Source organism: Dermacentor variabilis, chromosome 5 (genome assembly GCF_050947875.1).
Source record: "Dermacentor variabilis isolate Ectoservices chromosome 5, ASM5094787v1, whole genome shotgun sequence".
Classification (NCBI taxonomy): domain Eukaryota; kingdom Metazoa; phylum Arthropoda; class Arachnida; order Ixodida; family Ixodidae; genus Dermacentor; species Dermacentor variabilis.
This window is the reverse complement of record NC_134572.1, coordinates 144,978,695-145,002,914: the sequence shown is the minus strand read 5'-3', so window position 1 is coordinate 145,002,914 and position 24,220 is coordinate 144,978,695. Positions and strand designations below refer to the sequence as shown.

Genomic DNA, 24,220 nt, shown 5'->3' with positions numbered 1-24,220 from the left:
CAGCTCGCCATTAGTGCAATGTAAGGCACAGACAATAAGGTAAGAACAAGCACCATTTTTTTTTTTTTTTTTGCTGTCACTTTCTTTTCAAAACGTGGTAAAAATAAATGGAATGAACAGCTTTCTATTAGTGTCATGGCTTACCTGAAGGTAGTAAAATAGATCTGTGAGAGCTGTTAGCTTTTTGTTTTTGTTGTCTAACTGCATAACACGTAACTAAGTTCAGAGTATGGTCGGATTTTCATAGCCTATGAGCTTGTAGGCTTATGCTTCAGATTGCTCCTTCAAGCATGAGAACAAAATAATTGTAGAGTGTAAGTTATTTCCTGTTATAATAGTTATTCTTCAAATGCATTGTTTACCACTGTATATTTTCATAGACTGTCGACACAATTCCTGGTGATGCTTATTGTGTAGCAGCACTCACTTTGCCCTTGAGTCAATAGATCATTGGTTCAAGGGCATGCAGAATGCCCCTGTGGCACTGGTATAAAAAAAATGCTGTGAAAATTTTTTTTTTACTGCGTTAAAAGCCTTTTATTTTTTTATTGAAATGTGCAAGACAGCCTCAGTGCAGCATTTTGTGTTTGAAATATGCATGAAAGCATACAATAATTTGGAAGTTATTGATTCTGTAACACATATATATGACACAGAAACTGGAATGCTGGAAAACAGTGCCCACCTGGGTATTCAGGTGTGATAGCAAGGTCAGCCTGCATGCTACGGGTTTGGGATCTGCATCATGTCCATTTGCAGCCAGATGCGTGTGTTGTCTGTTAAAGAGCCGCTTAAAGGTTTTTAATCACATAACTAGGCAATTACAAGCCCCATGGCTTTGCTGAGATTACTTCGATTGTCTGTACTACTGGCTTATAACCACTTTAGTTAAAGTGAAATTTTGTTAACGTTATCCTTTAAAGGGGCACTAAAGAGATAAATTATTTGAGCTGTGTTAGTAAATTCCCCTTGTAAAATACCAAAAAAGCCACTCTTGTCACGATAAGACACCTAGTAAGCCAGAACAGCCACAAAAAGAAAAGGCCTATGGCAACGCAGCCTTAAAATTCCTGCACCAGCTAGTTCACTGCCACATCCTGGATTTTGGCACTGTCGGCTTGGGCCTGGTTAAATATTTATCTTTTAAGATAGATTACATTCTATTCATCCAAAAAGAGCCAAAGACTGTAGTTTCATGAACTTTTACTGAACAGCAACGGTGAAAATGGAAAAAAGAAATACTTCAGAAACCATGGCGTCACACTGATGTATCGGCTCTGCAGTTTCATCGCAAAATTGACAAATTAAACTTTGACTGTCATTTTCTCTTCTAATGATAAACCTAGTATCATTTTGAAGTCAGTGAAAGTAGAGTTCCTTAACAATAAGTACTTTATCAATATGGACTGATTCAGTGTTTCGCTTCAGTGTCCCTTTAAAGGGGCCTTGAACCACCCTTTGGGCTTGGCGAAATAACATAGTCCGCAGGTAGCATACGCAGCTGTGAACATCTCAGCCAAGTTTTGTTGTTGTATGCGGTGCGTGGAGCTTGCAAGCAGGGTGCAAAGTCACCTTTCTCTCAAATGCTCTCTTTTCAAACAGACGCCTCCTCCTCACTCTCTTCTGGACGCTTTATTTCGTAATAAAGCGGATGCCTATACACAGCTGATATTGGTAGTTGCAGTCAGCTGTGCATCGTAGATACCGCGATCGCCGCGGGGTGCTGACATGAGTCCATAAGTGCTCTGCGGTTCACTGATAACAGCTGCGTTTGGCTTACGTTTAGCGCGTTGTAGGTATCAAAATCGGAAGTCGAGGCGTCTACGTTAACATCCAGAATGAAATTTGAACTGCGCGCTGCGGTGACATTTAGAAGGCACAACCACAGTGATATGTGATATTGTTGTGAGCATGCCCCACTCCGCCGTAGCCTTTACAGTGCAAGGCATTGAAGAAGGAACGGGAGCACAACAGAGGCCGTGTTTGATAGCCTAGTAACTCTGCTTCTGCTGAATGCATTGAAGTACTTTTTGCACCAAAGTATTTTAGAAATAGCCTGTTTTCACTTCAAATGCTTTTCTCCACTTCGATAAAAAGTGGTTGAGGGCTCCTTTAAAGAAGTACTGACAATTTTTGTCTTGTTTTCCTGGGTAGCTGTCGACCCAGCAAATGTGCTATGAATCCTTCAGTCCTCGGGAATGCAACAAACAAACAATTATGTTACTGTTTATACAACCAGTTAGAAATGCACCGAATGCAGCATGGCTTTGGACGTGAAGCAGGAGACTATTCACATGACCGAAGCCGGAACTGATGGTCTCATGATACTAGAAACCACTGATGTGTACACACACACTATGACCGTGCTCATGAAAGCCATTCAGTGTGTGACAGTATAATAGGGGAGAGAAGGTCCCCCTGCATTTCTAAGAGGAGCGCACAATTGTAAGGCCCAATTTGGCCGCTTCTGGCGACACGTTCATATGGCCCTCAACAATGCACCAAGCCGACTGGCACGCACTTGAGTTGTTTGTGATCCCACATGGCTACCGCCTCTAGTTTGGTAACGTAATAGTCTCCTGCTTCAAGTTTGAAATTATGGTACCACTTAGTGTAACACTTAGTAACACTTAGTAACACTTAGTGTGTGTTGTTAACTGATTGACTACAAATTGATTTAATGAATCATTTGGGGCTCTCTTGAGAAATTGAGGCTTCACACCATAGTTATGGAGTGTATAACTATCGAAACAAGAAAAAAAGAAAGGCGTTACACAAAATTTTTGCGTTTGTACTTTTAGAAAAGGTGGAAAAGAGTGAAGACCATTGCTCTCTTTGGCCACATTTCGGATCGCTCACTTTCAGAGACGGTTAACCTTCAGTGCATATTGATCTGCATGAGCCAACAGACATTGTGCCGATCACTACACTGAGTGGATCACGTCACACAGTGAAAGTACCCGGAAATGTAGTGAGCCATGTAGCCTGTCATCAACATGGGCCGCACTGCCTAGTTTCATTCGATGTAGGAATATGCGACAATGCATCAAGCTGCTTGAGAGAATTCTTTTAAAACCCTTGATTTCAACATTCTGTGTTTTCCTTATTACTTTTTCTTGTGAACAACTTTGGGTTGTGCAGGCAGTAACACTAAAGGGGGGGGGGCAGAGAACGGGGGGAAGATTAGGGCACGATTCAAATCGGTTTGTAATTGCATTGACATTTGGTTTCACAGCCTGTCACACCGCTGTGTTCCAGAAGCAAAGCTTTTACCGAAAGGAATTCGTGATACTGTCTTTCTCATCATTACAAACAAAACACCTGGGAATTAGAAAGGTGCAATTTTTTATTCGCTCAAGAACAAAAACGGTCATCCAAGAAAAGGTAGCATAGAGCGGCAATAGAAACCCATACCAGTTCTTCAGTAAGCAAATGTCACAATTGGAGAAGAGTCCATCCTTGTCTGTGGATGGCTCGTTGATGGTAGGACAAAAATGAACAGTTCAGAGCGCTTATTCAGTTAATTTGCTGTCGTACCTGGAGGAAACATTTGCATGGGAACGGAAAATGCAGTCAAAGATGGATTAGGTGGCAGCAGAGATTGGGAAACTTGCAGGCACAGGACATACCCACCTGCCGCAATACAAGGGGTGTAATTGGAGATTGCTTCAAGATGCCTTTTTCTTGTAGTGGACATAGAATAGGCTGGTCATGATGATGGTCATGTGGTAGAGTGTGCCACTTCTGTTTTGACTCCATAATACCTTTTAAAGACTCTCTGTGCAAACTGTGCTGTGTAAGGAAAAAAAAAATAATGAGATCATGTGAAATAACATTGCCCATACTACACATGTGCCATGTCTTATGCTTTCTGTTTTTGTGTTCAGGTTGCTGGGTGGGAAACAACCATGACTGCAGTAAGAGCCAGCATTGTGCTGAGACGCGACGAGAGCCAAGTGTCCAGCTTCTTTTCTGCTGCTGCGAGGGCGACCTCTGCAACACTAACTTGAAGCCCTCTGCCGTGTACACTTCAAACTCACTTTGTAAGGGGCCTCGGAAAGGTTGTGGCATTTTTGGTCCATGGCACATTGATGAACACAGCATGCAGATTTTTGTGCACGTTTGTGTGTGTCATGTGCGCATGTGTGTGCATTGCATCAAAGGAGTACTGGCATGAAATTTCCGACTTATCATTTCTTTTTTATGTTAAAATGAAGGTCCAAATATACTGCGAAGTGGCAGGGTTCATTAAATAATTTCCAATAATACTTGTTCCTGCGAGCCAGGTTCAGTTTCAGTACCCAAAGGTGGATGCACCATGACCTTTTGATACAGGCGATTGTGCTTCGTTCCTGTTGGCACAGCCAGAAGAAATGAAGGCGGCTTTTGCAGTGATTGGCGAGAGTTTAATAAAAAGGCTTAAAAAGTTGTCGTTCCCTCTTCCCCCCATTCCATGGGCAATAAAAAATCTTTCCTAGTTGTTTAAGACCTTTTTTTTAAATGTTATTAAGCATAATGACCTTTAGCATGCTTTGTCGAGGCTTTAGACGGCCTTGAGAACCCGTTGTTTTTCTTAAAAGCTGCTGTGAGCACCTAGTGACAAACATTTTGTCGAACAAAGGTCGTGGTGCCACCTTTGCAGTTGTTTAACTCTGTGTCGCCGAGTTGAGAGGGACTTCAAATTGAGAATTCACTCGAGCGCCTTTGCTTTTTCCTCAGTTCGTCCAAATGGAAGAATGATTATCAATCTGTTTGCTACATCGAGGCAGTTTCCCTAAATAATTGGGCTTGATTAAAAATTGTATAGTGCTTTGACTTCAGCTGCTTGTAACATGATCTTGTGTAGAAATCTCATGAAGCTTGTGTTTGTGTGAGGAAAGGGACACAGCCCTTTAAAAAGGGACTTGTAGCAGACGACACACGAAAGCTCCAAGTGCCGTAGAATTTCGTACAATGGGACCAGGGGTGGCGATTTGGGCGACTTGGTTAGGCATAGTGAACTTGTTCTACCCCGCTGTCAGGCACAGACACAAGAAGGGGGAGCACAGGACACACAAATAGCTTGATGTGTCCTGTGCAAGCCTGCCAAATTTTAAGATTTTATTGTAAAATGTTTGATTTGTCGCAGCACGTTTACGATTTTTGCATTGACACAAATAGTTTGCACAATTTTTTATTGGCGCATATTTTAGGGTAAACCCCCTCCTCCCCCTGCCCCCTCCCCTTACATAATGTCCACCACTCAAAAATTTGTGGGGAGAACCCTGTTATATATTCAAATAATGTTTAATGTTTTTAACAAACTTTAGTGTTTTTCGGTTTCCACTTTTGTGCTTTTTTTTTTTTAATTCTCAGCTTGGCAGGTCTGCCTGTGCCCTTTCTTGTGTCCGTGCCTGTCAGTGCTAGAAGAACTTCTCTTACAAGAATCTCTGGAATTAATAAGTTGGATTGCATATGCCTGCACTGGTGGACCGGTGGCTACGAGGTTTTTGCTACTGACCATTAGGTTGGCCACTGTGGCCACATTTTCATTGGGGCAGATTGCAAAAACACTTACGAACTTGGGTTCAGCCCCGCATAGAAGAAGCCCAGGTGGTCAAAATTATTCTAGAGTGCTTTACTACCACACCCCCCATAGCCCCAGTGGTGCTTTAGGAGGCTAAACCCAATCAGTTAATCCATCAATCAATTGCTCAGTGGAGCACTCGCATGTTTTGTCTGGGGCAGTGCCTGTTCTATGGTACTTTTTCTTTCTTCACCAAAGTTTGCATCAAACAGGCCAAAATTAGCTCTCTGGTGTGTTTGGAAATATCCTTAGATAAAAATTGTGAGTGAATCTTGTTAACAGAACGAGGAGGGCAAAACCGGGAGGTGAATGGGTGCTTTGTATTGTTAGTTTTGCGCGGGTTCCTTGTCTCCTCTTGTGCCACGAACGTGCAAGTCGGAGCAGGCACATTCTCGGCCAGCCTAGGATTGTACCTTTAGCTGCTTTGTGCTATATTATATATAACCAGTGTCATAGCTCCATTATGATGTTAGGCAACAAAAGGTATGGATTAGAGGACAAACTCTGGCAGCTGATAATTAGAATTTAGATTGAGAGGAACAAGTGGAGTTTGGCAGACCATGTAATTCCTGAGTAGATAACCAGTAGATAACTTGCCCAGTTCTCCATTTAAATAACAAGTGGTCCATTGAAGTGACAGAATGGGTGCTCATGGAAGAGAAATGCAGAGGATTATGTGGCGCGGTGAGATTAGAAAACTTACAAGCATGGGACAGGGTCGGGCTGATGCAAGACGAAAAGGAAGTAGAGATCACTAGGGAGAGGCCTTTGTCCTGCACCGTAAACCTGTGACAGTGGCGATAACGAGCGCGTGACAGTCGGTCTTGTGCTGTGATGCAGCATCGACGAAACTGTCCCCGCCTGTGCAACTGGCCCCTCGGGGCAGCTATCGGACCGAGACGGTGGTGGCCTACTGCCTGGTGCCCCTGGTGGCCCTGGCGGGGGCGCTGGTGGGGCTGTGCTGGCAGCAGCGGCGCAAGCAGCGGCAGGGTCACTTTGCCGAGGTGCCCACGGCTGAGCCCACCCCGCTGCCCTCGCCTGCCCTCGCACCCAAGGCCATCCAGCTGATGGAGGTCAAGGCGCAGGGCCGCTTCGGAGCCGTCTGGAAGGCCCGCTGGGGACTGCAGTTTGTCGCGGTCAAAATCTTCCCACCCCAGGTACTACCTCGACGATTGAGCATTGTAGAGCCTGTTACTGTACGACCTGGAACCTCCTCTGCAGCTGTTTCCTTTTAGGTGAAAAACACCAGGCTCTTTAGTGGGCTGAGAGCAGACTGGAGAATCGGCCTTTTATTGCAGCGAAGGTCCTAGAAGCATGGACTGCAATTTTACAGCGATGCCTTCTGCTTGATTCCTTGCCACTGTTATCCACCGTTCTCGGCCAGCTGATCCCATTGATAACGTGGGTGAAACATATTCTGTATTTCACGTGTGGCTTGCATTGATGAACAATTTCGTGTTTCTGTTGTTGCCAGTGCTCACAAGTGTGAATAGTGGTAGTTTCCACAGAGGTGACAGTACTCAACACGCTGCCCTCAGGACGAGGTTATTGTCTTGCAAGTGATCTCAACAGTTCTTGATCAGTAGGAGAAAGGATGTTGCCGCTCGTTTAAGGATACTTGAGAGCTAGCTCACCGTGATCTTGAAGTCTGGAGAAGCCATCCCAAGCCTGTTAAAGAAAGCGGCAAGTTCCCATTGAAAGCAGCTTAAGGATTGAAACTAACATACCGTAAATAAAACTGTTCTTGGTGTGTGCACTGCTCTTGCAACAAATTTTGGATATAGATAGCCAACCCACTTTTCGGAACTACTCGCACTTACCTGCTATCTACTCCATAAAATCGTGTAGGTGTTCTGTGATAGAACCGAATTGTAGTTCTTCAGTTGAACCAACACACAACATTGACCGAAATTGCCGATGCCGTACCTGATCTTGCTCAATTTTTTAGGCATAATGTGCGCATGGTGGCGTTATACAAAAAATGTGCCAGCCATGGACAAAGTTGCCATAATTCAGGTTGCCGCCTGACGTCCATGCAACAGTAAAGCGAACCTTTTTTCTACTGTGCTGTGGGTTTTGGCGCAGCAATGATCGGACTGTGTTGGGAGCGGTTCAGTTCTATGAACATGGCATTCGGTGTCGCACCGCTCTGGGCAACACGTGAGGTTATGTTGGCAAGATGTGGTGATGGAATGGACGCATAAGCTTTGCTTGCACCAGTCACCACAGTATGTTGGATGCATTTCTTTTTGTGCTTTCCATGTGACATGTGGCCGCTGTGAAGAGATGACTTCGGAAGCACGGCACCAAAGTGGCCACCGACTTTCAGATTCAACAAAATTGACTTTTTTGTTTGTTATGGAGAATAGTTCTCGAGAATGCCTGATTTTGGACATCTTTAAAGCCCCTTCTGTATATAACAATAATTTTTAAACATTTGTTGGCGACTGCACTTTGCTTAAAAGGTAGACTTTCAGTTTTAGTGATATTTAAATTATAACGAAGTAAAGCACAGATTTTTCCGGCTTCGTTATATTGAGGTTTGACTGTATTTAGCTCAGGTGTTTGTGACCTTATTGACTATGCAAGTTCATTTGTCACATTTAAGAACTGTTCAACCAGGAGAATGGCAAAAAGGTAACCATGATTACATTCGTCTTGAATGTGGGAGTCAACAAGGTAAACAGTCATACTGTGTGTAGTATGGTCCACTTTTAAAGGGAATGCCCGACTGGTAATATGTGCACTTTAACTACGAAACTCTTTCTTTTTTCCCTATCACACAGAATGTTGCTTGGTTCTTAGAATACTTGATTTCTTTCAATGCGATTAGTATTCTTAGGATACTTCAAGCACCTCTCTCTCTCTCTCTCTCTCTCTCTCTCTCTCTCTCTCTCTCTCTCTCTCTCTCTCTCTCTCTCTCTCTCTCTCTCTCTCTCTCTCTCTCTCTCCCTGGTCACTAGGTCGCTAGGTGTGTGTGCCACTGTTCAATGACAGGGGAAAAAAGAAAAAAGAGATCCTTCAAAATTTGTTTGTTGCAGTGTGAAAATGAACCCGTTTCATATATATTCAGACAGTCTCGTCTCAATATATATTTACATGCTCACCGCACGTGGAATTTGCGGCAACATTGTCGAATTGCACAGTGTGCCTAGTAAGAAGCGGGAGAGAGGAGCCAGGCTACATACATGCCTCATACAAGACAAATTCTGGAGTTGGAATTCATGTTCTAGAGTAGCCTGGAGTGAAAGGAGGGAGCAGGCCGTGCAGTGCTGACACAGATGACCAGTAAATAACTCGCCCAATTCGCCACTTAGTTAACCAGCGTTTCATTGGAGTAACAGAACGGGTGCCCAGGGAAGAGAAATGCAGAGGATTACGTAGTGTGGTGAGACTGGATAACTTGCAAGTCTGTAACAGAGTCAGCCTGATACGACACAAAAAGGAAGTGGAGATCACTGGGAGAAACCTTTCAGTGCGGGACAACATGGATAGGCTGGTGACATTCGTGTCATGGAGCAGTTTTTCATTGTCAAGCAGAACAAAAATGCTTTGCTAGTGCCTTGGAAGACATTAAAAATCTGTTGCCATGTCTCTTGTTCTCACATTAGCTGTCATGAACTCCGAGCATGTGAAAATCCCTTAGGTTCCAAGATTTGAGGACTGTTTTGTTTTGTTTTATACCATCACCTGCAGCCAGAACACCTACGTTACATTTCTGTCAGTGAACTACTTTAACCCTTTCAGTGCCACTGGCACATTTCTGTTCCATCACACTCCTTTTGACCCTCATTTGTCAAATAGGAACGTGAGGGCTGCACCAAGAGAGCATTTGCCATTATCCGTGTCATTTTTTTTCATTTTTGCATAACCAAAAATAGAATGTTGTATTCGCTTTATAATATCTGAAAAAAAAAAAAAAAATACCTGACGAGGGGGGTGCATCACCTTCGAAAAAAACCTGACACTGGAAGGGTTAAGCGGCTCTTTCCAATTGCTATCGCTGCATCAGTTGAGCAGTGGTGACGGCTTCAAATGTCCTCAAACGTTGCGCAGGACAAGAGCTCGTGGATGGTAGAGAAGGAGATCTTCAAGATGCCCCAGATGAAGCACGAGAACCTGCTGGCATTCCTCGGCTCCACGAAGCACGGCGACCTGAATCACACCGAGTACTGGCTGGTCACCGAGTACCACGAGAGAGGATCGCTCTCCGACCACCTCAAGGTAGGGAGGGCGCTTCTGTAAAGCCAGTTTCTACACGTGAACAGATGGCGGAGGAAGTGAGCATGAAGAGAAAGGAGGCTGCCACGATTACGTTTCAGCGTGGCTTCGTTTGTTTGAATTGGTAATGACTTGAGTTGGATTTTTTTTCCAGTGGCTATCACATGTGCCCTTCTCCAGTCAATACCATGTTCTGTTCACACAGAATGTTCGGCAATTGCGCTCGAAGAGGCTTCTTGCTTTTTAACATCTAGCAGTATCGGTTGAGGTGCCTTTCAAAATTTCCAGTTTCATCGATCGACGCCTGATTGCAGTTGGCTTGAAGAGCTTTGTAACAACACCCGGCCACTTTTTCGGAAGCTTGTCATTTACATTTTTACAAGCGCATGTCAAAGCTCCTTTGTCAATTTGTGTGACTTGTGTGACATGTGCACATGGAAAGTGTGAGTAATGTGGGCTAAGGCCTTCCTGGTACCAGCAGCATACGGTATTGCAGCACATTTCCCGGGAACAGATTGACTGTAGTTAGGAATGGATTGAACCTTTGGCTAGTTGCTTCTTTTTTGTTTGTAGCAACAACTTTTGGGCTGTTAGCTTACCCTTTCTGTGTTTTCTTCGTACAGGAGAGATGCACATTTGTGAACAAGAGGGAGCACTGTGATGCACGGTGTTTATTTCAGAGGCTAACTACAGTAAAGTAAAGCACGTAAAGAAGTTGATCCTAGAGATGCACGGTGCAGAATTAAGCGTTTGAAGTGTGTGTAGATGTAGTATAAGAAAAAACTTTAAAACTCGCATTATTGCCAGATGTGACGTGGACGGGGTGGAGGAGAAGAACCAAGACCTCCCTGGTGCAGTTACTGCGTCTGCTTGTTGCCTAGCTCCAGACAACAAGCTGATTGTGGTGTATCTGCAATTCTTTCTTCATTACTTCCTATTCCACTAGTTTTCTGCTGCAAGCTGCCCTAATTGAGTCAAATACGACAGTAATTGCTATAATTGCACAACCCTACTTAATGAGCTCCGTCCAGACTTTGCCGCCTTTTGCCATTCCACAATATAGTATAATGTATTTGATAAGATGTACAGTGGCCTAAGGAAACTTTAAAGAATTTTAGTAGCAGAGGACAAGACAATTGGGCAAGGGAAAAAAATCGTTACGAAATGCTGGGCCGGGACAATGTAAGGACTCCTTCTGCCAGATCCTACTCCTTCTTTATCATCCACGATTCGTGGCTAGCCGGTGTCACTGACAATGTGGCCAGAATCCCACTCAGATCACTGATAAAGCACGAAAAGGAATAGCATTGGAATAGAATCGTTGCACCATCCCGGCTCGGCCCCATTTTAGTGTGTGCCGTGCCGAGTGTGTGTCAAAGGTGGTGGTGTTCACGCAGGCTCACCTGGTGAGCTGGGGCGAGGTGCTGAAGATAAGCGAGGGCATCGCCCTGGGACTGGCCCACATGCATGGGGAGCGACCGGCCAACAAGCTGGAAGGCTACAAGCCCCCGCTGGCACACCGCGACTTCAAGAGCAAGAACGTGCTGCTCAAGGCCGACATGACGGCCTGCATCGCTGACTTCGGCCTCGCCCTGGGCTTCCCCAGCGGGGTGTCGCCAAGGCAGGCACACGGACAGGTGATTGCTCTTCTGCTGCTGGCGCGTTTGCTCATGGCTCACCACCGGATGGCCAGGTGTCGCAGGAGTGGGTGCAAAAAATTGAACACGCGTGCTTGAATTTTTGTCTGTCGATTTTTCCGCAGAATGAAAATGGGGTGGAGAACGTGCCAAGTCGTGACCGTCAGCTTACCCCTGCCGTTCAGGGCACAATCGTTAAATTCTACTGGTACCCACATAAGCAGAAAATTGTAGAAAGGCCCGTGCCTTCCTTAAGAGTACGAAATGGAGTTCGGTAGGTCATGTACTGGCATAGAGCAGCTAGTTTATTCCAAAGGAGGTGAAGTGTAGTCTGGGGCAACCGAAGATTACGTGGTGGGGTGTAAGCTGGGACCAAGGCACAGCTAATTGGAGATCGCTGGGAGAGCCTTCTGTCCTGCATTAGACGTAAAATAGGATGATGATGACAATACAGTCGCCGACTGTTTATTCGGACCTCACGGGGACTGCAGAAATGTTCGAATAAACAAGTGTCCGAAAAAGGAGATTAAGAAAAAAAGAAGAAAGAAACATTTTATTTCTACGCACTTATTCGGGCTCGGCAGTAGGTTTGAAGAAAACGCGAATGCATCGTTGCACGCTACTCCGTTTACGCGCAATCAGATAAGCCTGAATGTCGGAGAGGGTCGTACAGTCGCTATAGGCGGCACAGCACAGTCATAGGCGGCTGAAAGCACAGTCACTGCGCCGGCATTCCCCAGCGCAGTCTGCGCGGGCACTGTCAGCGCCATTAGACACTTGACACTGTTTCCGTATGCCGCATTGGATCACCGCAACCTCGACACAGCATACAAAGCAAACATCATCACGCCGTCACGCCAACACCAGTTGCACAAACGAAAAATGTGGCCTATATTCGCAGTGTCGTGCACGAAGAAAGAAACAAATCAGCTGCTGGAATGTCATGACATGGCTTACTAAGCTGAGACCGGAACTGCTGTAGCCACGAACCAGGCAGAAACAATGATGATGAGCGGAGATTTACAGTAGCGCCACTTTGTGGGGCAGCAAGGAAGCTCCGTTAAAAAAAAATGGCGTTCAGCAAGTCGAACCATGCACCGGTCAGAGGCGGTGCATGGTGCTCTCGATCGAGTTGGCTCAAGGATTGTCCGAAAAATCAGATGAGAGGTTGCAAGGTGTCCGAACTTTCAGCAGTTGTTATACATTATGGTCTATGGGGAGAATGGCGGTGCCGCGAAGCAGACCGAATAATTGAGCATGTCCAAATTTTTGGAGTCCGAAAAATCTGTCGGCGACTAATGTAAACACTCAAATGTTTTAATTTTCTTCATTGTGTTTGCTAGAACCTTTGAATGCTTATATTTTGTTTTGTTTGTTTGGCATTAGGGCCCTAATATATGTTTTGAATTTTTTTACATTCCCTGATTTTTTTCTTCTGAAGCTCGTCAACTCAGTGCCCCGAATGGTGCCTGCGAGGTATTTTTCAAATAAACAAATGAATGAAACATCCAGTAAATAGCATCCGTTCAACAGTCGACTTGCGTTAATTCGCCCCTAAAGGTACCGATAAAATTGATAGAATTATCTGACAGGTTGAATTAAACAAGATGCAGAATACACCGCTGATTCATTTGGCAGTATTTGCCCGATTCTAACATGCCCCTGAATCGGAATGCACGCCAACTTTCTGTGTCCAAAGTAGAAATCTGATGCGCTTACAATATTTAGCAAGGAAAGGGGCAAGGGTCTAATATGTGTTGTGCCTCAAAGGCAGTCTTTGTTTTTTTTTAAGTCAACTTCGTCACAATGCACCTGTGTTATGCAGTAGAGCATACGAAATCCGTGAAGGTGGTTTTAGTTATGTGTTTGATTGCACCATGCAGGCAATTTCGGTTCAATTTTCATGAAAAAAAAAAAAAGAAGAGCCGCACATTAGAATCTGGTAAATATCATAATCAGACATTGTGAGCTACGGCTGTTGCTTGAAAATCTTTCTAGGACAGGCCGAAAATAGGAATTTTCAAAAGATGAGGCATGTTCAATACGTTCACAGTCCCCTAAACTTCGCCTAGACAGATGCTGCCTCTAGAGGGGTCACCATTGGTCATTCACATGTGTGCTGACTGGTAGAGTTCGAATTATCTGTCAAAGGTCGATTTTAGGATTGAAGTAATGAAAGTTCGGGCCCATAGGAATGCATGGGCACCAGCTGGGATTTTTAGTCCATATCGAATTAACTGAAAAATCAAATTAACCGGAGTCAAATTAATGGAAGTCTGCTGTGTTATATAAACACTCTGTGGAGAGTTGTCATGAAACAGTATGGAAGCAAATATTAGTGTGCAAATTACAATTTTGGAACCAAATCGAATACGAATTAATAGTGCCAGAAAGGAAGTGAATATCAAATAGTTTTAAAATAATCAATAGCTCTTTACAATCGCTGACCAATTATTTGGACTTGACAGTGATTGCCAAGAAAGTCGGAATAATAGCAAGTCTAAAATATCGAATTTGGCAGAAGATAAGTGGAGATATTCCACAAATGGGCAAGAAAGCTTGATAACATGTTGTTTGCTCACATACACTTGCATGTGACTTGATAAGTCTGTATTTCGACCATTGTCGTGCTGTCGCTGCAGACAGGCAAGCGCAGTCAACGCATCGAATCTCCTTCCCTGGCAATTTAGACAGAGGTCCAACACACTCGAATGGCCAAATGATTGTAGGTTTCCTCACAACAGTAATTGTCTAGCACTCCTCTCGCTTAATCATCACCCTCATCAGCACAGACATCGAAGGTGGAATTGACACCACTTGAAGCTGTTTGATTATACATAATTGCACTCAAAGAAGTTGCCAGAAACCGTGTTGCTATTTAACACCGATGGGAGCAAACGCTGGATGCACAGAACTCTCGGGGCAAATCGCAAGCTCCCCAAATGCGGCTTGGCTTGTCAGCTTGGCTTGTCTTGTTGTTTGGCAGGTTCAGCGGCTACTAGATCTACTACGCTTTGCTAGTTTCTGTTTCAAGCAGATGGCAGCGACATGGCCATCAGCACATGGAGAAGGACCTATCAAAACTAGAGTGTATTGGATATGGGAGTAAATCCAGTGCAAGCTCTGCGCTGAGGCTTTTTTTTTTTTTTTTTTAAGTGTTGGTGGAGCCACCGTAACATTCTGCTCAATGAACGAACTTGTGCACCCGCCGGACGCATGTCACGTCGGAGACCCTTCTACAGCTGCATGGACAGTTTTTTCCCTCTGCTGTATCTAGTTTTGCTAATTTGTGCGAAACAGTAGTGTCTTCGGCGAGGTTTACTCATCCTTCTAGAGAAAGTAGAGGCGTGTATGTGTTGTGCAGACAGCACCGTTGAATGGAAGTGATGAGCATCCTGCCTGTATCGTGGGGAATAATCACTCATGTGAAAGTCGCACGGTGTGGCGAAAACAGTGATCCCCACTGGCGTGCTGTAAAGAAAGGGGAGAAAAAAAGACTATGAAAACAAGGCAAGAATGACTGCGCGTCGAGAAGACGACGGCATGTTGAGCAGACGACAATGGCTCGCCCCATGAGCTCGGTGCAGCCAATGAGAGAAGCTGGAAGAGCCAGAGCTTCAGAATAAGGCGACGCCACAATTTCGGTGTTTTTTTTTTTTTTTTTTTTCATTACTCCCGGTGCTTTCTGCAGTGCCCACTAGATGCCACTCCCCCATTCTAGTACGTCCTAATCAAAACATCAATATCACTCTTTCTGCTGCAATCTGTGGCCAGATAATCACATGGTCATGCAGGCAGAGCCTGAATTATCAAGTAACGTGTTGTAAGGTGTCAGAAATGTCAGCCATCCTCTTCAGTCGCCTCTGGAGCTAGGGAGGTTGCCGTGAAGCTCTTTGAATAGTTGAGCACGTCCACATTATAGGTCAGCAACTGTACACCTTTACTATAAAACAATCTTCATATCATAGTGCGTTCACAACGTTAGTAAGTTGATTACATTGCATGCATTATAGAGTTTTATATGAAAAGCACAAACGAAGCATTAGGAACAAATGAGCAGTGTACAGTGTATCCCGGGTATATTGAGCACGAGATCTCGAAGCTTGTCTGAGTTCTCCACACCTCTCGCACAGTGTCTTGAGGTCATGAGAAGTGCAATCTTATCAATTTGCTTCTCCAAGGCCGTGTCGAACGCATGTGGAGATCTGTGGAGGTTGCAGTTGAACTCATTATGGCCGCTTGCAAAATCCTGAAATACTGTTAGTAGAAAGCCCTTGCCTCAAAAAAGAAAGAAAAAGAAAAAAGACCCCCCCCCCCCCCCCCCCCTGGCAGAGCATCATCTACAGTTTGGCATCCCATGCCTGCGCCACTGAGCGAAAAGATCGAGTGCCGTCCAAGCTTTCTTGTGGAACGCACATTGGACCGGGAGGCCTTTCGCGTTTTTGAAGTGGAGTGGCGATCTGATCTTACCAATAACTAATGGCCGCAGTTTGCATTAACCTTTGATATGTGCAACGAGCAAAAGTGAGAGCACCCTGCCCAGTTTTCCTCTATGGCATGTACTGCCCTTAAGATTCAACCGCTTGTTTGACAGCGTCTGCCAAAACTGTGCCGTTTCAAATTTGTCAGTATGAAATATTTCCGATGACCCAATCGAAGCAATCTCCTTGCTGTTAGGATAAGTGCAATTGCAGGGGTCTGGCACGGCGTTTGATATTGGCCTCGAGCTCCACCACTGGAAAAGCTGGCGCCACCGTCGGCGTGACGTGCTAGGAGGGATCACGTGGACATAGCGGCCGTGTCGGCTGCTTCGGGAGCGCCGAAGCGAGCTGAAAACGAGTTCAAATTCCCTCGTACGCTGTGGTCCTCATTTAGTGGCGAAATTTTCCCGCTTCGAGTGTCTCCTTTACAACGCTTGAAAGCACTACAATAGGTAGTGGCTGCCTTTGAAGGCACGCAACATGGTAGGCTACTGCTCGGTGCCGCAGGGCCGGATGCACGTAACGGAGGCCGGTGTCAGTCTTATTCACACGTAGCCGCAGGACAAGAAGCTGCGTGAAGCTTGGCTCGCGAGACATAAAACAGGCAAACAGTCATCGGCTACAACTCGGATATGCAGCAAGCACAGACGCGAGGAAGATTTCTGCTACGGCACCCGGTCTGCGATGTTCTGAAAAAGTGCGCTGAGACACTCGCCCGAGTCCGCTGCCTGACTAATGTCATGACGGTTTGGTCTATGAACTTGTCGATTCTATAGATACTGGCAAGTTCAGTGGAGTGGAAAGGCAGCGGTAAGAAGCACATTTAAAAAAAGCATGGCATATGGTCATATTTGTGTTATGAATTAATGCACTCATTACAAAAAAGGAGCAGCGGGAAATTGCACGCTGAGAACACCGATAAACATACAGCGCGACGCAACTCGAGAAATAATATTGAAAGGTCAAAGAATTTAGAAGAAAAAAAAAAAGATTGAATCGTGGCGACGGCACATCACAGTCCCAGTAGGCGTCGAAGTTTCTACAATGAAATTATTTTTGAACAGCTCTGATAGCGCCCACGCAACAATGGTTGCTTGTATACTATAAAATGCTCACATTCTGCGGCCTGAAGCTCATGGCACGGTGCGAAAATGCGCGCGCGGGGAAAGCGAAACAGTGCACGGACAAGCATGCAGACGCGCAGTCGGACGCTGCGAATCTGCGCGATCGCTGCATTGAGGCTTCCTTCTATTATGCTCCATTTAGTTATACAAACACTATAAGAACATATTTCATATAGTTTGCTCTCAGCGTTTACCTACCTTTCACGCAAGAAGCCGGTTCGGGAGACTACATCGCGGCGACCGCGCGCAGTGGCGTTCACTGTACGTATTCGGTAAAGAGATAGCGTCTGTAAACGATTGTGTGCGTTCAGTTTGCCCAAGATTATTATTTAGAGAGTAAAAAAAACTTCTCTCGTTTCGAAAGTACTTACAGAAATGTCCGGGAGAGCTCGCGCGTGGTGTTTTCAGTGAGCTCTGACAGCAAAACCTATGAGGAGCGCGCCGCGTGATCCCTCATACTACGCCAGCGGGGCGCTTCCGATAGATGGCGACTCCGTAACTCCTCGCCGCCAATATCGAATGCTGCGGTACATAGCTATTCTTTCGCGTGGTATTTTTGTGGGAGTTCGCAACTGTTCTATGTAGACAATGATTTGATAGGTCCGAGTCTGATATATTCGTAATCAACTGGCGTGCGCTCTGTCCTGCACCATCATGTGTAGGTGCGCAGGCACGAGCTTTACTGAGGGACTCATTGGCGAGCGTGGATGGTAGCGATTTAGCCGGAGAACTCTGGCTCTGTGATTTGATGTACGTAGTGTGCTCCCCAGCATGACTTTGGGTGCTATGGCTGCCACAGTTAGATTTGTTGCGCACTCATACTGTCATTTAATACTTAGTTTAGTACTGCTGACTATAAAAAGGAGTAGGGCACTTGACCACTGTGCTTGTCAAATACGCAGTCATTACCTGCTTCTTGCCTGCCATGCATCACAGAGATTGCTTGTGGAAACAAACTGTCAGTAAACGCACGTGCCCTCATGGAGAAATGTTCGGGGAAAGGCCGCAGCGGCTCTTCTCGCACAGGTGGGCACCCGCCGTTACATGGCCCCCGAGGTGCTGGAGGGCGCCATCAGCTTCAACCAGGACCAGTTCCTGCGCATCGACATGTACGCCTGCGGCCTGGTCCTGTGGGAGCTCATCTCGCGCTGCTCTGCGCAGGACGGCAAGTCTTTTCTCTCGTTTTCGGTGTCATTCTTTGCGGGGCGATATCCCGCGTCTGCCTGCCCGTCTACCGGAACGACACTAAAGAGTTACAGTGGGCGGGCTTAAACTGGAGGCAGCAGTCTTTTGAAACTCTCATTTTTGTTAATTTCTTGTGTAAGAGAAAATGAAGGCCGAACTTCATTTTTTTCTTAATCTTCCGCCAAAATCCCAGTGCTGGTACATCAGTGTGGTGCCAACAATTTCAAAGTACTTTGTCCTATTTGGGCTGTTTTGGCACAGTAAGATTTCTCGAGGCATAATAAGTTGAGTCTTTGGACCTTTACTGATACCGCCAACGTCAGGGCGACCTGGTATGGCAACTTCAAGGCAGCATTGCCATCATATTTCATTTTTGTATCTTTTCTGGCTTACCAAGCCTTCTATCATGATTGCACTATCTGTTTTGGTGTTGTAAAATGATAGTTTACTACTAATACAGCTGAAGTTATACTACTTTAATAACATGGTTACAGCACTGAAGTAGGACTGCAAATTGTGTGGAATGTCTAATTAAGTATAAGCAATGATGATAAAATATTTACAGTCATCTACATTGTAAAAAATAAAATAAAATCTGTTTCCTCGGAACACAACAGGCCATTCAGAAAATTGCGAACAATCCATGACCAAGTCAGCTCGTCATAATAAGAAAAAAAAAAAGATAATAATTCACGATAAGCTCAGTCGTCAAGGTCCCCTGTGACATGGTATTCACACCGGGGAGTGCTCAACGCGCAGATAGGAGCATGGCTTCATGAGTCTTCACGGTGCTTTGTGCTTCTTACCGTTCACACGAACTGTGCAGAGATTGAGGGATGTCAATGTTGGCAGACAGTTTTGGCAGCCTACAGCCTCGATATGAAGCACACATGTGGGTATGGGTATGCAGTCCCAAGGACACGGGAATTCCTCCACAGGTGGGGTGAAAAACATAAGCGGATTCATCGCTGATAGGCGACATGTCTGTGAAAAACAATCACTACAAAGTGGACAAGTCCGCCAGGCACCCAGGAAAGCAGCGGCGATTTTGATGCTGCCGGTAAGCGCAGCGTGAAGGTTGCTAGACTAATCGACAAGACCCCACTCTCTGTCCTGCCAAGTGGGGTTGTTTTGTATCGGCGCAATAAAAAGTGTCCCATTCTTAAGAAATGTCTACTACAACGCTTTGACACCAGAAAGGTGCGACATTTTTTTGTCACGTGATGCACACTTCCTGCTACGAAGTGAAACATTTTTCCTCCTTCTGAATACCACCTTAAAGACATGGCGTTCTTTCTGCTAAGCACAAGGTCAAGGGTTAAATTCCCAGCCACTGCTGCAGTCGCATTTTGATGTGTCAGATATCGGCCAAGTACTTCTTTTTTGCGAACGCATGCGCCAAAGAACCCAAGGTGGCCAAAAATTAATTCTAAGTTTTTCAAACTACTATGCCCCCCTTGTTGCTTTGGCGCTCCACAAATCAACCGAGTAATCAATAAATAAATTCCATCAATAAAATACTGCGTAGTGAGCCTGTGTTGTGTGAACAGAGCCCATCCATAAAAAGAAACTGCTGCTGAACAGTCAAACAAGGTAGCTATGACGCATATTTTAATGCATGGTGAGTAGAAAGTGCAAGATAAATTGTTTGGGTACAGTATTTGCACGATTCTAACACACATTTCTTTCTTAATAAAAAGTGCGGTCAAATTCACGTGCACGTTACACTGTAACTATTTCCACTCAAAATCAAAAAGAATACTAGCCACACTGCTATCGAACAGATGTCGTTGCTTTACACCTTGGTTTGTGGTTGCCATTTTCCAGTTTGCTGTACGCCTGTTATAGCGCTTCTGCTCTACCGCCTTTTGTGGACGTAGTCCAGTGACAAGGTGGTGGGGAAAAAAAGAAAGACTTTTGATTACGAGGCACTGTTCAAGCGTAAGGTGATTATACTGGAAGAATAACAGGGTAACCGGGCAGGGTCGTGTGTTAGGCATTCCCGAGACATGCATCTGCAATTGGCAGCAGCAAAGGAGTTTGTAATGCTTTACAGTCGCCGACCGTTTATTCGGACCTCACGGGGACTGCGAAAATGTCCGAATAAACAGGTGTCCGAAAAAACAGATTAACAAAAAAAAATGAAATCCTTTATTTCCACGCACTTATTCGGGCTCGGCAGTAGCCTTGGAAGAAATCGTGAATGCGCCGTTGCACGCTGTTCCGTTTACGCGTAATCAGATAAGCCTGAATCTCGGAGAGGGTCGTACGGTCACTATTGGCGGCTGAAAGCACAGTCACTGCTTGTACACGCTCCGCATGCGACGGCAGCGTAGCACATGGTGCGTCATCTTCCGACTCGGAGTCATCGTCCGGCGGTGCAGCAGAAACCTAACGAATGATCTTGCCGTCGTCGAGTTCTGCGCATGTCAATACAGCAGTGTCAGCACCTATGAAACTGTCAAATGAGACGGTGTCCGAAATCGCAATGCCACCACTGCGCAGGTCTCGGCAGAACATTTTCCGCATCAGTAGGGAGCACATCGGAAGGCGACAAATCTTAGGCCTCCCGGCACCCGCTTGCCGGCATTCCCTAGCGCAGTCTGCGCGGGCACTGTCGGCGCCATTAGACCCTTGACGCGATGTTTACGTATGCCGCGTTGGATCACCGAAACCTCGACACAGCACACTAAGCAAACACCACCGTGCCGACACCAGTCGCACAAACGAAAAACGCGGCCTGCTCGCAGCGTCTTGCGCGAGGAAACAAATCAGCTGCTGGATTGTCTTGACATGGCTTACTAAGCTGAAACCGGAACTGCTGCAGAGCCGCTCTATCTAACCAGGCAGAAACGATGATGATGAGCGGGGATTTCTAGTAGCGCCACTTCGTGGGGCAGCAAGGAAGCTCCGTTCAAAATAAAAATGGCGTTCAGCAAGTCGAACCATGCACCGGTCAGAGTCGGTGCATGGTGCTCTCGACCGAGTTAGCTAAAGGAGTGTCCGAAAAATCAGACGAGAGGTTGCAAGGTGTCCGAACTTTCGGCAGTTGTTATACATTATGGTCTATGGGGAGAATGGCGGTGCCGCGAAGCTGACCGAATAATCGGGCATGTCCGAATTTTTGGAGTCCGGAAAATCGGTCGGCGACTGTATATAAATCTGAAGATGACTTTCTGTGGTCGGCAGACAGTGAAAAGGAGGTGTCATCAGACTTCGATAGCAACTGTCCGCCGCTAAGATTCAGCTGTGTGCGTGTTTGTGTGCTTCTGTATGTTCCTTAAGACTGCTTCAACATGTTGTACCTCGACTCGGGTTTTGTCTCTTGATCTGTGGAGTAGAACAGGCACCAAGTTATATTTTGGGATATGTGGGCGGTAAAATAGCTGCTCGTTACAATCGGCAGCTTGGTAGAATCGTGCAAATACGGTGACTGTCACAGAGCTGCCTTGTAATTTACATTTTCTTTAAATAAAACTAGCGGCTACATTCCTTTCCTGATAGTTGCCTAATTGTGAAAATGCTACGAATTGGATCTCGGCAAGCGAATCTCCTGTTCAATGAACGAAACACTTCTCCGGTTCCTTGAGGTTACCCTGGAGTACTCGCCTGCCTACCCGGCTTGAGAACTGTTGTCCTAGTGTGGCCAAACGTCATAATGAAATAGAAGTGTGGACACAATGTGTGCGTGTGTCCCCTGCAGGTCCAGTGGAGGAGTACATGCTCCCCTTTGAGGAAGAAGTGGGCCAGCACCCGTCCCTGGAGGACATGCAGGAAGCCGTGGTGCACAAGAAGGTCCGGCCACGCATCCGTGACCACTGGAGGAAACACCAGGTCAGTCGTGGCGCAGATACTATGCGCAGCCTTTATTTAAGACTTTGGGGTTGAGTTGTTTGCAAAAGATGTCTTCCTCCGGGGGTCATTTCTTTAAATCATTATCATTTGTTTATTTTGCAGATTTAGATTTTACAGAGTGACTTACTTCGAGAAATATTAAGAAAATATTGTTTAGTTGACATTAAAGCGAAAAAAATTAAACTTTGCACACGCACTATAAATAACAAGTGAAAGACGGTTTCAGCTTGTACAGTTGTGGAGCGATCCGAGTCATCGGTAGTTGAGCAGTGAAGGCTCGTCACCGAATTCGAAAGTGGGAATAGTTTAGGCGATTATTCAGTTGTGTGTAAGGCAGCAGCGAGCAAAGAAGTGATTAATCCATACTTTAACTGTTGCATTGTGGAACAGAAATTGTAATCAGGAGCGAGGGTAAACAAAAATTTATTTTTAAGCAGAATCGTATCAAACATTGTGGGAACAAGAACACTCCCTTCAGCCATTGAGGGAGACTGCCAAACTTGCTTCACAAAAAGCTGCTTGAGCAACTCTGCATATTTCTTTAGTAGTGCGCTTACCCAGTAGTTTATCGCATGTGCAAATTACTGAGTATTCATTCGAGGGCACAGTAGTTGAAGTGTGTGCTTGGAAACCTGCTGCACTTGTCTTTGTGTTGTTATCTGTTATGCACTTAAGCTCGGAAGTTAATTTTGAATATATGCCCGCATGTTATCAGCCATAAAGAGACAAACAGCAGTCAGCCTCTTTGTAGCTTATCACTCTGTTTATCACTAATCAGTTGCTGCTGTTGCTTATTCTCCACAACAATGTTGCTGAGTTCTCTTTCCAAGCTGTGCAGGATGCTGCCCGTGTCGCCCACTTCTCTCTATTTGATTTTTTTTCCCTGATAATTTGAGCTTGATCCTGCTAAAAACGTGTTTGAGGGTGTTTCATTTAGCACATCTCAGCTAGAAAAAATGTAGCCCTGTGGGGTGTGACTCTCAGGTACTCCTGGTAGGCTTGTAACGAACTTACCTGCCTTGATTTATTTATTTTTTTTATTTTTTATTTTCCTTTCAAACATTATTTTTTCCCCACTTGTGAAAAAGGTTACGCTTACCCAATATTTTCTGCGGGATTAGACCTCCGCACAAGTTCTAAAATGCAAATTTTCTGGTGATTGTACTGTAGTCGCCTTGCTCTGCCAAAGTTGGCCCATGACATTGAGCTAGTACACTTTAATTGCTATGGTTGCCCATAAATATGCGCAAGGAATTTCTGCTTGCAATAAAGAGAAATACTAATTTTCACCCATTTGGCTTAGGACTTCTCTTTCTTGAATTTTGTGCTGGAACTTCAGTGTGTGTACATCAGTGTGATGCCTTGAGAATTTCGAAGTTTTTCGAGTATTTGGGCCGTTTTCGCGCTGAAAATGTTCTTGAAACTTGCCAAGTTGAGCTTTTGGCTCATTTAGTTTTTGTTTAGCGATGCACACTTAACTATGCCCAAGTAGAGGCTGTCAAAATTTATGGTGTCACAACAAGCTGCTGCTGGAAATTAATCATGGCTTCACCACCATTCATTAACTTTCTATTTTTCTGGCATCATACAAAGTCTCCAGCCATAGTAAAGGTGGCTGTTTTACTATTCCAGAAGTGTAGCTTAACTAATACAGTTAACCTAAAGGCTAACTGCAATTAAATTTCACTTTGGTTAAAGTGTTCATAAATACGTAGTACATACTATCGAAGCAAGCTTGACAAAGCTGCAGAGCTGGCAACCGCTAACAGCCTTTAACTATTTCCTGCCCTGTGGGAAAAGCAGCAGTTTTTGGGTAGTCTCGCAAATACTTTTTTTTTCCTATCGCAGGGCATGCTTGATACTAAAGTCTATAGTATCAAACTGAATGACAGGAAATTTTTTGTTTGCTACTGTACTATAGTGGGGCACAACTTTAGAAAAAAAAGGGGCGTTTACTCCTCCAAGGCAGATACGCACGAGCCTCCATCAATGAGCGTGCACTCTAGACTGACGTCACGAGCCGGACGGACGGTGACCCCGCCGACGGAGAAGATGGCCGCCCGCACTTCGAACTGGGCCGAATCGTGTCAGTCGTGTGCGTCTGCCCGTCGTCGGAGGGAATTCCCAAACTGTTCGTGGTGGTCTACCAAG

The 24,220-nt window shown here is 45.2% G+C and overlaps 1 protein-coding gene across 2 annotated transcripts in view; it reads left to right on the top strand.

Moving 5' to 3' along the window:
• Positions 1-24,220, top strand: part of put (activin A receptor type 2 punt) — a 57,451-nt gene that overhangs the window by 18,894 nt on the left and 14,337 nt on the right. Inside the window, exons 3-8 of one of the 2 annotated variants that reach the window (XM_075693569.1) lie at positions 3,888-4,043; positions 6,407-6,723; positions 9,623-9,790; positions 11,185-11,424; positions 18,032-18,194; positions 21,918-22,048. In XM_075693569.1, the coding sequence (XP_075549684.1) occupies positions 3,888-4,043; positions 6,407-6,723; positions 9,623-9,790; positions 11,185-11,424; positions 18,032-18,194; positions 21,918-22,048 (1,175 nt within the window). The remainder of the gene's footprint in view (positions 1-3,887; positions 4,044-6,406; positions 6,724-9,622; positions 9,791-11,184; positions 11,425-18,031; positions 18,195-21,917; positions 22,049-24,220) is intronic. The other variant, XM_075693570.1, reaches the window with a different exon arrangement.